This window comes from Eutrigla gurnardus, assembly GCF_963514095.1.
Source record: "Eutrigla gurnardus genome assembly, chromosome: 22".
Classification (NCBI taxonomy): domain Eukaryota; kingdom Metazoa; phylum Chordata; class Actinopteri; order Perciformes; family Triglidae; genus Eutrigla; species Eutrigla gurnardus.
In genome coordinates this window covers 8446623-8459981 of record NC_139933.1, presented here as the reverse complement: position 1 = coordinate 8459981, position 13359 = coordinate 8446623, and the positions used below count along the sequence as shown (strand labels likewise).

Here is a 13359-nt window from a genome sequence, read left to right as displayed (position 1 = left end):
TGGAACAGACAGTGTCATATTCGCAGGCCTGAATGCATAATGAATATGTTGATTTACCATGTCCGGGTGTGAACATTGTAGCGGTAGAGGTCATCGACAAGCCCGAATTTGTTGGCAGGCACCGCCTTATAGCCTCCGTGAATGTACACACTACCGCTGCCGCTGTCGTACGTGCTGCTGTGGCCGTAACCTCCCTGGGGAACGGCGCCTTTAGTCTCAGGCACCAGCCACGTGTTAGACCCTGGCAAGGACAAATACACAGGAAGCTTTTAACACGGGAGGAAGAAAAATGATGGGAGTCAAATTATATTTTCATTCTTAATCATTTGAAGAACGCTGCCTTGACAGAAATCAAAGCACAGTCAGGCGTGAAATGTCAGTTTGCTGTGTGCACTTTATATGATTTAAGTTTTGATTGATTTAAAAATGCTTACATCTCACTGAGGACATAAAAATAAGCCACAATGCTTCTCAGCTTCTAGCATCCAAAATGTCTGTTGTTTTCTTAAGGATTTGCAGAAGTTTTGCTGGCAGGTTTTCAATAAAAAAATGGATTCCAAAGCATTGTGGAAATGATTGCGATTTCAAACCCAAACCACACACGAATTGACTGCTGTGGCTTTGAAAGCTCAGCGTATTACTGTCTATTGTATGTCTGTCTGTTTTATACTGTGTTTGTGTGAATAGATATTCCAAGTAGATCCCCTTTCCCACAATGTACTAGTCATGCGATGGGATGCTATGAAATACAGAGAGCCGAAAAAAGAAAAGTTGTGTGACTCACTTAGGTTGTACTCCTGAACGTTGCTGATGTAGCTGTAGATGGGGGAGTAGCCAAAGATGACCACCATGATGGCCACGCCCTCGTCTAGCAGCACGCAGTGGGCCGAGTGACCCTCCACGGCGTAAATCTGAGCCTGGGCCGGTGGGCCAACCACGGGGTTTCTCCGCTGCCACGTCCGACTGGGTATGTTGAACACCCACAGCTCGTCTGTAATGTTCGCCCAGCCCACCTCCAGTTTCCCACCAAACATATAAATGTCATCCTGCAAAGAAGAGGTGTTTAAACAGGCATGCAGAGAAGCTGTAATAAAAGTAAAACGCGTGTCAAAACACAATGCCATAAAAATCTACCTTATCAAACAAGCCTGAGTGGTTGAAATCCCGTCATCTACTTCAGTTTATAGAGCCATAAAGCCATAAAGCTTGCTTGTGTTACTAATGGGAATATTGTTTTTCTAGTAATCACAGATATATGACCACATGAAAGAAAACATGTCTCTAAGCTTCATGCTTGAACACACAGTTACTCAAGCATGACATGTTAATACTGAAAATGAGCAGTTATAGGTGTGGTTTCCTTTTTGTGTAAGCAAACTTTCATCTCATCTAGTTCTCGCTTCTGCTAACGTCAGGGTCTAAATCCTGTCTGCAGGCAGAGAGAGGTCGAGGCTAATCTGTGTGTGTTTACCTGGAAAGCAGCGAGTGAGTGGCCGTATCTTGGCACCGGGCCACTGTTGATAGGAACCGTGTTCCAGATACCACTCTCCAGGTTGTAGCTGCAAGGCAATGCAACAGGACATTACACTTGAAACGCATGAAAACGTGTGCAGAACATGAAACCTACGTATGACCTACATATTACAAAACACCGCACACATGTTGCTTGTCCTTGTCCCTTAAAGCCAAAAGGTAGCATTTTAGTCGTCAGGTCACAAAGCTAGAGGTTTTTCACACTGAATTCATGCTTGAAGGCATTCACATCTGCTCATATCCTCCCCACGTTGGTCATTTCAAAAATACTTTTGGAGCCCCATCATCAATTTTCCTCAGAAATCATAGCACCTGATGTTGACCAGACAGATGGGAGCAGAGGGAGGGAGCCTTTCCAGTCAATGACTGGCTGTTAACTCTGAGCCAGGACATGACTCAGCAGCACAGGAGTCAGTTCTGCAGTTATCTGGAGACTCATCCAAGAACACTAAATACTAAACGCTTAATTTAGCTAAGTGAATGCACCACCTATACTTTCACAAAGCACACAGATGAAACTTTGCCGTTTTGACAAAGTCAAACAGGTAGACTCGACACTGGCTTGTTTTGTGTGAACTTGTGTGACAGACGAGAAGCCACCAGCTTTTCTGCACTTCCTCATTTAGTAGTTTTTTCTTAGATGAGTATTTGAAGTAAGGGCGCGGTGAGGTCATTATCTGAAGTTAAGAAAATCAGGCTAAAAATACGTAAATGCAAATAAAGAGGATACATTTAGTGGGCATGGCATGCTTTGGTGCTTGTTTGTTGATCTCCATTGTGCAGCGGACTGGATAATGCTATGACTTACTTGAGAATCATCTGGAAGGAGCTGTAGTTGAAGTTGTATCCTCCCACCACCCACATAACCTTTTCTTGCACCACGGCCTTGTGGGAAGCCCTGGCGAGTGACGTGCCAAAGGGCTTGACGCTTGGTAGAACCCAGAAGGACTCGGTTGAAGGTACAGTGAGCGAGCAATCCGGCCCTACAAGACGTGAAGATCAACATTTCCCAAATTAAATTCTCCCCATAGCTGCAGTGTTTTCAGACAAACAACTACATTCATCTGATGCTGAACTTAGAGATGGACAGAAAACGCTCCTTCTTGGCGAAACTTTGGATGCCACGCTCGTACCGAAACAAAAGCACGACCACTCCTTAACCGAACATGACAGGCACGGAGGTGTGAGTATGTTAAACTGTGTGTGAACGAAGGCCGCGCCGGAAAAAAAAAAAAAGCGCAAGCCTCCGCTAATGATTCTGTCAAGTTTCATCACGTGAACGCGTTCGTTTCCCTCCAGCTGGAGACGATAATAGCGCTCTGTCACGGGGCTTATCGGCGTGTTACTGATCAGCATTATGACACAAAAACAACACAGCTGTTCGCACTTGTCGGCTAACACGGTCTTCATTACGTCTTCTGGCATAATCGCCGCAGCAGGCGCGGGCAGAGCGACAGCATTTTACAACCTGCGATTGCAAAAGAGTGTTGCGTATGATGTGTTTTTGAATGTGATGAAATCATTCACTATGTCCTTACATGAGGTGTCAATGTTGTTTTCATTTACTTTTCAAATCCTTTGTCGTTTGAACATGGAATGCCAGAGCTCGCCGTTACCTTGCCAGCTGTCATTGCAGACGCACAGCTTCTCCCCGGTGAGGTCGCAGTAGCCGTGGTCGGGGCTGCCGCAGTTGTTCCTGCAGTACGGGATGTCACAGGCCTCGCCTTTCCAGTACTTGTCACACTCGCAGTACACCCTGCTGGCGGCGGAGTTGCCAGGGGTGCACTTCCCATGGCTGGAGCAGTTATTGGGACACGAGTTGATCCTGGACACAAGGATGTTTTCATTTAGCGCAACACTTGTATGCGCTATTTAGGCCACTCCCACGCCTTTACTTGGACACTGAAGAAGATGAATGAGTATCATCTAGCGTTTTTTGGAAAAGGAGCGGCAGATAAAAAGAGAAAAGAACATTTCACTGGTCATAAACGGTGATTTTTGCTGCAGGTTTTGTCCAGCAGAGAGGCACTTGTGCCAGCCGTTTTATTGCTGAGAAGGATGAATTACCATCCATCAGCAGCCAGGGAAAAAAGTTAATGGGCCAAGAAAACAGTCCGCTGCAGTTTACATTAAATTAGACACATCAATGAAAGCCTGAAAAATGTCTTTAACACAGGTGATGGCCTAAAACACAGCCTTAATGGAACTTAATCCTGCTGAGGAATCTAACTCAAAATGCATAAACAACGTTTTATATCACGTTATTTGATGTTTGAGCTACGAGTTCAAACGGAGTGCCTGGATACTTACGAGTAAAAGATTTCAAAGCCTGTCAGATTATAGGCGGCATCGCTGAAAAAGTGTAGTAGTGCGTAGCCTGAAGTTGTCTCAACCTCAGGAACCGTCTCATTTCCTCTTATCTCGGGCACGATGAGACCGCTTAAACAGAAAAAGCAGAAGTTTCTCAGCATCACTTTCTCACGACTGAAACGTTACAGTAACATCACTTTTTGCTTAACCCGAACGACCAGACACAAGTGCATTAAGTAACATAAAATGTTATGACATACCTGTGTCGTTAATAACATCCATTGAACAAATGAACCTTTGAAACCTTTGCAGTTTCTCACCTGAAAACAGCAACCAGCGGGGCGTATATCGAGTCTCCGTCGTAGATGTACACGTGGTCCCAACTACATTCTGTCGCAAAGTGGTTAAATCTTAACCGGAGTACGGCATTCGGACTGCAGAGGAGACAATGAAATAACAGTTTAGGTTTGATGGATGAACATCTGAATAGCATACTGATTATTTTTGGTGTCACTGCAGGATTCAGACACACCGATTGCAGTAGTATTCATGGATAATAGCATGAAGGGATCACCAAAGTGTGCATCCTTGCACAGAGATGCTGATCAGCCCGTTGTAATTGGATTAATCACTTTACGCTACGTGATTAAATTTGGCTGTAGCTTCGGCATGATGTCATTTTACAAAAGGTACTTACTAGCCCTCAATGAGCCAGGTGCACTTTGTTTTGTACTTGTAGTTGATTGGACCATCAGTCAGGTATCCCGAGGGCTCCGTCAACCTGAAAGATGACAGAAGTCGACCAAGTCAGCACAGCAGCAATACGTTCAATCATCTAGTCAAATGACAGAAATACCAACAAACAATTGTGATACTGGCTGTTCATAGATTAGAATGTATACATACGATACATATGTATACAAAGTCTTTTTGAGGGTATAAAGTTTAACATATGACAACTGCATTTCCTTGTGAAACACAAAGCTCTCTTGTCTTGGTTCAAAGTCTTTTATAAATGTAAACTCATGTCTACAACTACAGCGTCGCAGATTGCATTCAATTACCAAGATTACGGAGAATAGAGAGAAAACTGTCAGTCAGCACCTGAGGTTAATCCCTGTCAATGAAAAGATTAAATAATCTGTCTCTTCAAAAAGGTTCCTCTGATCCTTTCTGCCAATGCCTCAAGCCTGACACTGGGGGGGAAAAATGTCAACAAAGTATTCTTCTCTGGAAAAGACCACAGCAGTGTGTCTCAATGATAGATGACTTTTAAATGGAGTTTCATCACTGTCCCGTATCAAAAGAAATGAGTTGTATTCTTCCCCCCAACCACAAAAGCTGTGTGATCAAACTCTGAATGAATTGAAAATGATGAGGAGAGCTGAAACAATTTTCTCAACACAGCGATGAATCTTCTGCTTTTGCGACAGATTGGACTTTGATTAAAAAAAACGAATTTGGATTGTCAAAGTTGAGACAAATACTTCAGGGCTAATAATTCAGGCCTTGACATCACATAAAGACGGAGAGCTCTGGTTTCCTTTCATTCTGACTTTGCAAACTTCACAAATACATTCATGTGGGTCTGAGTAACACAGGAGCTGAGCTGTATATCCTTTTTTATCCACTAATTGTTTTAGATGCATGTTTTCTTTAAATCAGAGGATCACAGGATAACGGCCTGAAGATCAGATCTTGGCACTTGTTTTTGTTCTCTACAGGCATGTATTAAAATAGATTAGGTGTATCTGTAGATTGATCATCAACCAGCTGTGACGTAGACACCCAGGAGTGATGCATTTTTCACGCCGCACTTTGGACGTCCCAGAGAAATACTATCCCGTGCGAGAGTCTGCCCCTAAACGTCTCAACGCCCCTGCCGTCTACGCCACCGCGATGTCTGGTCCTTCTCCATTTAAGTAAATCATTATATAACACACACCGATACTGATGACTCACCTTTCAAGATAGCATTTCACACTTGTTATGAGGGAAGCCACAACTTGTGTTTATGCAGCAATGTGTAATTGATAATGTTTTAACTTCCGTTCCCATGAGTGCAGAGAAGCTTATCGGACATTTCGGTGGTTTTTCTCTCGGTGATGGGGAGGTTACAGCCTGATGACAGCCCGTACAAAACCTCAAGACACATCACCAGCGATGGTAATTACTGTGATCAAAGCACCTGTGCACCACAAAGTGCACCTCAGATGTACTGAAAAGCCATCAGGTTCTCCTGTCAAGAGTCAAGATTATTATTATATAGCAGTCTATTCTTTATTCACTTGCCATAATGTCCTTTTTCCCCCCGACTACGACCTTTGTGCACACTCTTTCAACTAAATGCACCTATTGGGGGGGTTGCCATGGCATTTACCTGCGATAAACCCATATTCTTCCAAATTAGTAACAATGTCATCACCATATATTAATTAAAATGCATCAGGCTGTAAGTTACCCATGCCTATATCTCCAGTCTGTCTGTTGTTGAACGCAACAAACACTTTGAATGAGTCATATTGGCTTTTAGGAAATACAAGACCCCCCATTATCAAAGCTTTGACTGCTGATTGCTCCAGGCATTTTCCCTGCAGAATGCACGTCATATATTACAAGCCTGTTGAAATAAGCCCTGCATCTTCTGACTTCTGAGCTCAACAGGTCTGTAGAGGCTGCATCTCATGAAAAAGGGGGGGGGAAATGTAGCAACTACTTTCAGCTTGTTTATTGAGCTTAAATCAAAGTGTTTATGGGGATTTTGTCTTTCATTATAATCGCATCCCGTTACACTTATAACCTGGTCTGTTTGGTGAGTGCCAATGTTCTCTGCAATGAACAGCCACTACTGGATTATATCAGATCATAACCTATAAATAGTTATGGAGGGTTCAGACCATTTCGAACCTGAATATATGATAAGGATTATCACAGTCACTTACTTGAACCTCCCTTGGCAGTGCTGACACTGATCCCCGACCCATCCTCGGTCACAGATGCAGGATCCGTTGATGCATTTCCCCGAGAGGCAGCTCTTGTCGCACGGCTTGGCCGGGGAGGCGTGGGTGAACAGCACGAAGTAAAACAACACGTAGACCACCAGGTATCTGTTGATGCCCCGCAGATCGCCGCGGGTGGCCGCTGGCTTGGGTCCAACGAGAAAGAGTTCGGTCTTACATTTCCCCCCGGGATGCATTTTTGCCGACCGAGTCTCGAGTAAAAGGACCGGGGCCTTTTTTGACGTCCTTCTGGAGGGAGGAAAAGCCTCGGCTTCTCAGGCTGTTTCAATTAAAACTAACAAGTCCTGCATATTCGCTGAGCGCTGCCCATACTCGCGTTAAGACTTGAGCCCGTTCACGAAGCAACAATGGCAAATGTTATGTGTGTTTTTAAAAGGCTGCCTTTTTAACCGCATGCATGGATTTGTGGAGTGGGAGGAATTCCCTTCACCCTACCTCTCTGTTGGAAGATCCTCGCAACAAAAAAAAAAAGAAGAAGAGCCGAGCATCGGTTAAAGCTAATCAAGCAGGCTAACTCGTTGAATGCCGTGACTAGCTAATACATAATTTGTTAGCATGTGTAGCTTATTTGCAGTTGTTGTGTTTTTTTTTTGGTTGGCCTCTGCCGGGTAACGTAACGTTTACTGCATTGATTCGAGACCTCTCTCTCTTCCAAATGCCATCCCAGCAGCCATTTTAACGCGTAAACAATCCCTCGGACCGAAACGGGGGGATGTACGTCGCAACATGCGACGGTCCTTTCCACAAAACCGCTATAGTTTAGCCGGATGTTTGCCCCAGAAGAACAAAGGGGCCGCGGCGGTGTAGCCCTGGACCCAGCGCTAAGGCTGCCGCAGTCAGCATGGATGTGGTGTGATGTGGGGGACTGGAAAGGCTATTCTCGCCGACTAGGGGGGGCATGGAGCAGATACTTTGAACTGTTGTTGATCCCGCTGGTCTATTCCCACAGCGACGTGAGCACCTTGAAACGTAGACTTCCTTGACAGCGGTGTTTGGTGGTTCCTTCTTGTATTTCCAGTGGGAGGAGGAGGAGGTGGGGAGGAAGAAGAAAAAAAAAGACCCGCTGTTGCTCTCAAAACATGACAAGAACTGGCAGCGATGGATTTGCTAGCGCAGCGACACTAGACAGTTCATCAGGTTGGAGAAAACTAAACACAAGCTGCGCATGCGTACTTCGGTAGGGGGATATATTTAAAGGCGCAGCGTCCCAGAAAAAAAAAAAGCCACCAAACTATTCTATGCGGCATTTAAAAGCTGGATGTGTCCTGTTTTCCAGGTCAAAGTTTTCCAAACATAGTTCCGAACCACGGAACTACATTTGACGACATTTTGTCCTTGCAACTTGACCTTGGTATATTTAATATCTCACAAGAAGAGCACACTTTTCTGTGAGATACAACGGCTCTAAGTTATGGACCTGTTTTTCTGTAATTTCTCGAAGAACATTTAAGCATGACTTCATTATTATTATATTTCATGAAATCTTTATCATGTGTCTGAGCAATAGGACCAACTTTTTTATTAATCTCTTTGCAGATTCATTTCCATTGTTAACTTTAGGTAATGTGTCTGAAAGTGGCATTTAATTAAACAAAACTGATGCATAAGTCCAGTGTTGTAGACTCTATCATTGACAAATATTAAACATATTAAACAATGCACTGCAAATAGCCTATGTAGATGTTTATGTAGATGTTTGTATTCTTGGTGTGTCAGGGAGATGACAGTGTAGCTGTCAGCACATCATAATAACCATGAGTTTCCCTCGTGGATGGGATGCCAAGAGGTCATTTTCACAGCTACAAATGGCTCCGCTGAACTCAGCCAAAGCAGAGAGACCCAACTTCCACATCTGCATTTGACGTGTATGTGATTTCCGTGTCAATTTTTCTGTGAAAATGATGTCCTCCTAAATGTCCTCGCATATCTCAGGAAATAACAATAAGTGACACAAATGGTTGGGGGAGAAAAATCTGTGACAAGGTCAAGTTGGAACAGGCGCCTTTTTAATGAAGTCTTTCAATTTTCATGTGTTTGAGGAGGCTCTATTGTCACTGTACTCCCAAGTATTGGGGGGAGCTGCCAAGCGGAGAAGTCTGACAGATCTGGCTTTTGGGAAGTATGCAGTTTCATGAAGCAGCAGGCCAAAGAGAAATCTGAGATGTGCTTTAGTTTGTGTTTGTGCATACAGATGCCGATTCAGTAGCAGATGGAGCCTGGCATAGCCATAGACATGAAAAGGGGCTTAATTATTCAGCAGATAATGTTTTTTTCTCAATAGAACAGAAACGTCTCGTTACATTTTAAGTATGGAAGAATTCCCCATTAATATTCTTTATTTATCCTTTGTGGTTGGTTTTTAAAATGTATGTATCTGAGGTTTGTCCACACTTCTACGCCTCCACCTGCAGGTGGCAATGTTGCACAGCAACTACAGGCATGCAGCCACACATGTAAGACACACTTCAGCACAGAAACTCTGGCCTTTTTCGGTTCAGGGCTGGTGGAATCGAGTAGGAGTCGTTTCTGAAGTTTCGGTTCTGACTGTTGAGGTTTCATACTCTTAGTACAGTCTGTAACATTAATGCTATGTAGTAAGCGAGGACATGTCTGACAGCTTGAGCCAGCACGCACAATACCAGGATCCTGAAACTGAAGCAGCTCACTGGAATACAGCCATAGTATTGATTTCATTATTTACACCTGTGCTTTTCTGTGATATATTAAAATGTGATCTCAGCTTAAGGCCCACGACTGTTATCACTGTTTTTAATATATGTAGTTATGCAAAATTAATATTCAACACCTCGATGACAACACTTCAGCCATAATTTGCCCCCGTTAACACTTTTAGCATCATTAGCTGTGAGCTGTCGACACGTTGAGAGCTGTTGAGAGGGAGTAGGTATGCTCCAGATCCCGTATACTGCACCTTTAATGAAAAACGGTATGCTCAGCTCTTTTTTTACACATTAAAACAAGTCACTCTGAATACTAAAGATCAATCCGGAAATAAATCCTGCACCTGCATTGCAGACAATCCTGCGATGCATGCAGATGCAGGATGTTTTACTATTTTAATGTCGATGCTGCTGTTTAAGACATTTTACACAGTATTAGTGACAAAGAAGTGAAGCGTCTAGTGTATTTTGGGCATGCTATATTATGGGAATCATAATATATCCACCTTATTTAGGACAATAGATCACCTAAAATCTCTGTTCCCCAAACAAAACCTACCTGGCAGGCAAGATTAAAGCTGTCACAGAAAGTATCGCCTCAACGTTTCTCAGCCCTCGCATGAGTCATCCGCAACCACCTTGAATTCTGGAGAACCACTGTTTATTTTCCACGGAGGTTACCATGAACCTGAGCCCACATGAACTAAAAACAATATTATCGTGCGATGACTTAACACTCTTTTACTTAAGCCGTGGGAGAGAGCCTGTTGACGTTTAGTCAGGTGCACGCATCTCTGTGGTGGAGGGGGGGAACCGAGCACCACCGGTACAAGGTGTAGTGTGTCCAAAGCCGGTGCCCTCTGCATTCTTGGTCTAAATGTTCTTAAAACAACAGGGACAGCAGATTCAGTGGATTCAACTTTCTTTGGAAATTCCCAGACGTAACAGTAAGAGGTTTAAACTAGATTAGATGAAAATGCCTAAATCAATTGGGTGGTTCTCTTTGCAGGGGATTGGTGGTGCATTGTGTGTGCAAACATGGCAAAGGGACCGTGAATCAAAGAGGGTCCAGTGCTAATTTGGATTTTAGTCCCCGACCTTTGTCCTCTGATTCACAGCTGAGGAATGCTGTTTGTGCTCCGGCAGGAAAGAGGAGAGAAGCCCGTTCCAGCGTTGCACCTTTGACTCAAAAATTGTAACATCGTGAAGTTCAAGTGTGGACCGCTCCGAAACTTTAAGTGCCCTTGGCAACCATACACGAAAATACGCCGTAGGCCTACATGGAAAAGCAACCCAGAAATCATCCAAATCTGAATGTGCAAGACCTGAAACCACCCGTACCGCCATGGGGCTTCCGAAGGTCTGCTGCACAATAGGAATTCCCCCTGCTGGATTTAGAAGACGGCTCTTTTACTGTGGAAGGACGGACAAAGAAAGACCACCCTTGTGCTGGGATTCATGCTGAGCCATCATGCCTGACTCACATTCACACTCACCCCTCAAGGCTATATGATAAAGTGTAGAAAAGCTGTGACATCACCCATAGACACCCATTTTTTTTGAGTGACCCGTGAAGTCTGCACAGAGGTTCGGACTAATAGACACAGGCTAAGAACTGAATCACTGCCGTGCATTGTTGTAGAGAAGACGATGAAAAGATTTGCTCAAGTGCAAATTTTCTTTTTGTATTATTGTACAAAAACAAAAATATTGAGCCAGGAAGTTCATTCTTGGCCTTGGAAACTAATTTGAGAAACATAGACACCCCAACCAAAAAAAAAACGAAACGTATTAGTCCCACTGAATGGTATCAGCCTTTGTTACTAACTCTGCTAATACTTTGAGGCAGCTTACCATCCTGAAAACAGACCCTGTGGAGTTTTTACATTTAGCCGAAAGCAACAAAATCCCTGCTGAATGTCTGTCTGTTATTGCTCTTAGCAGCTTATCCTCACATTATTTTGACTGTAAATGAATCCTAACTGACAAGTGCATTGATTTAGATTATGTAAACTGAAACAGCAAGCTATGTTGGTCTAAAAATAACACAATAGAGGTATAAGGACTTTACAGAGTGGGTTCACATCCGGGGTATGTCTCAATATTCTTTTTTATATATTGGTAGATTGTTGATCCTTATAAAGCCATGTGGTTGAATAAGAGTTCAGGTGAAATTTGCCTCTTCTGTCTTTTGTCTCTGCAGTTACAGTCAGTTGTTGTTTTGAAGCACTTTGCATTATTATGTATTATTATAGGCCAACACTTAAAGGATATTGAAGGCAAGATATATCGCAAATGTGTCATATTAAAACACAATGTTTTGGCTTTAAAATACACAGCTTATAATGTTACTGATGGAAAATACACTCCGCGGAAGGATATAAAGCTGGTTTTATATAGCTTTAATAAAACATCCCATTATAGACGCTTACGCTGGAGAAAGATCATGCCAGCACACAAATCACAGTGTGAAGATGTGAGAAAATGTCCAGAGGATATTGCCGTTTTTGTATTTTCACACACCGAGGCACTGAAAAGACATTGCCATCAATGCTCATAAATAATTTTGCATCAATAAATGTTGTTGTGTGAAAGAAACAGAAAAGGACAGATCCCCAGCGGCAATGTTTGTATCTTTGTGACAAATGGGTTATCTGTGAAACCAAAGCTGGGGGGAAAAAAAACCTACTCCTTGAACAAGATACTACTCTCTCGGAAGAGTCAGTTTGCTTCAGAGGAACTGGTCATGGGAAAGTACGGGGAAGCTTATAGGTATGGATGTGTGGGCGTTACAGCAATATCCGTTTTTTTTTTCAGAGAGCATCAAATCGTTTGCACAGAGAGAGAAAAACAAGGAGACGTCACCCCTGATTAATAAACTATTTGTGTGATACATCATCCAGAGGCTTGAACGGGAGGAAGATGTTGACATTGCCTGACTCTTGATGACGGCACACTTCTTCTGCCTTCTGTGCACTTAGTGACCCCCGACCTGTGACCCCCTAAACCTGACTGAGGCCGGCTGAACATGTAAACTTAACCCTGTTTCCTGACTTCCGTGATCATGATGTCTTCACAAGGGGTTACAGAGGGACACTTGAAATCTACTGTCATGTGACATAATGTCACCTGTGACTGATCCCACAGCGAAAACCCACACATGAGGACACGCCTCCATTATGGAGATGTCTCTCCATCTCTCATGTCTCACGTAACTCTCCCCCAGTCAGCCATAAGAGTGTATCGTGTCAGGACTACTAACTGTCTCATTATCGTAACTGGTGACGTAACAGGCTAACTTACCGTGACCAAGCGTTACAGTGTTACAGTATAAATCGTAATTGTGATCACGTGACGTTACTCGGACACAGTTCTTCTACGGAGGACGCGGGGTGTTTGGGCACTTTTCTGTTGCCTAAAAAGTGCCCGTATTTTTTTTTTTTTTTTTTAAGAAATCTCCACCTTTATTACAACATCTACAGCCTGCCATTAGGGTTGTGCCCTCTGACACCGTTTTCCTCTGTTTCCGTCTGATCTGGAAGACTGACTCGCGCGTAAAACGGCGCGTCCCCTTCCAAAAAAATGAATCTGATTAGAAGAGAACAAAAGTAAAATGCGATAACATCCTCTCGGTCTTAAAGTGAAAGTCTTTTCCTCTCTTTGTTGCGGGGTTGGGGGGGGGGGGGGGGGTCCCCGTGGGCTACTTTGCGCGAGCAGCCGCGGGTTGGATGCTGCGCGCGGGGAGGAGGAGGAGGAGGTGCGCCGAAACTCGATTAGGAAGACGAGGAGAGCGCTGTTGTTCCGTCAAACCTCAG

General features: G+C 43.7%; 1 protein-coding gene across 1 annotated transcript in view; it reads right to left on the bottom strand.

Moving 5' to 3' along the window:
• The window catches only part of atrnl1b (attractin-like 1b), a 52030-nt gene extending 44033 nt beyond the window's left edge, over nucleotides 1-7997 (bottom strand). The window contains exons 1-9 of the mRNA XM_084002047.1: nucleotides 6786-7997; nucleotides 4541-4624; nucleotides 4164-4277; nucleotides 3844-3972; nucleotides 3150-3358; nucleotides 2342-2516; nucleotides 1472-1559; nucleotides 785-1046; nucleotides 58-241 (exon numbers count right to left, since the gene is read on the bottom strand). Coding sequence (XP_083858173.1) covers nucleotides 58-241; nucleotides 785-1046; nucleotides 1472-1559; nucleotides 2342-2516; nucleotides 3150-3358; nucleotides 3844-3972; nucleotides 4164-4277; nucleotides 4541-4624; nucleotides 6786-7039 — 1499 coding nt within the window. The 5' untranslated portion in view covers nucleotides 7040-7997. The remainder of the gene's footprint in view (nucleotides 1-57; nucleotides 242-784; nucleotides 1047-1471; nucleotides 1560-2341; nucleotides 2517-3149; nucleotides 3359-3843; nucleotides 3973-4163; nucleotides 4278-4540; nucleotides 4625-6785) is intronic.
• Nucleotides 7998-13359: the final 5362 nt, after the last annotated feature.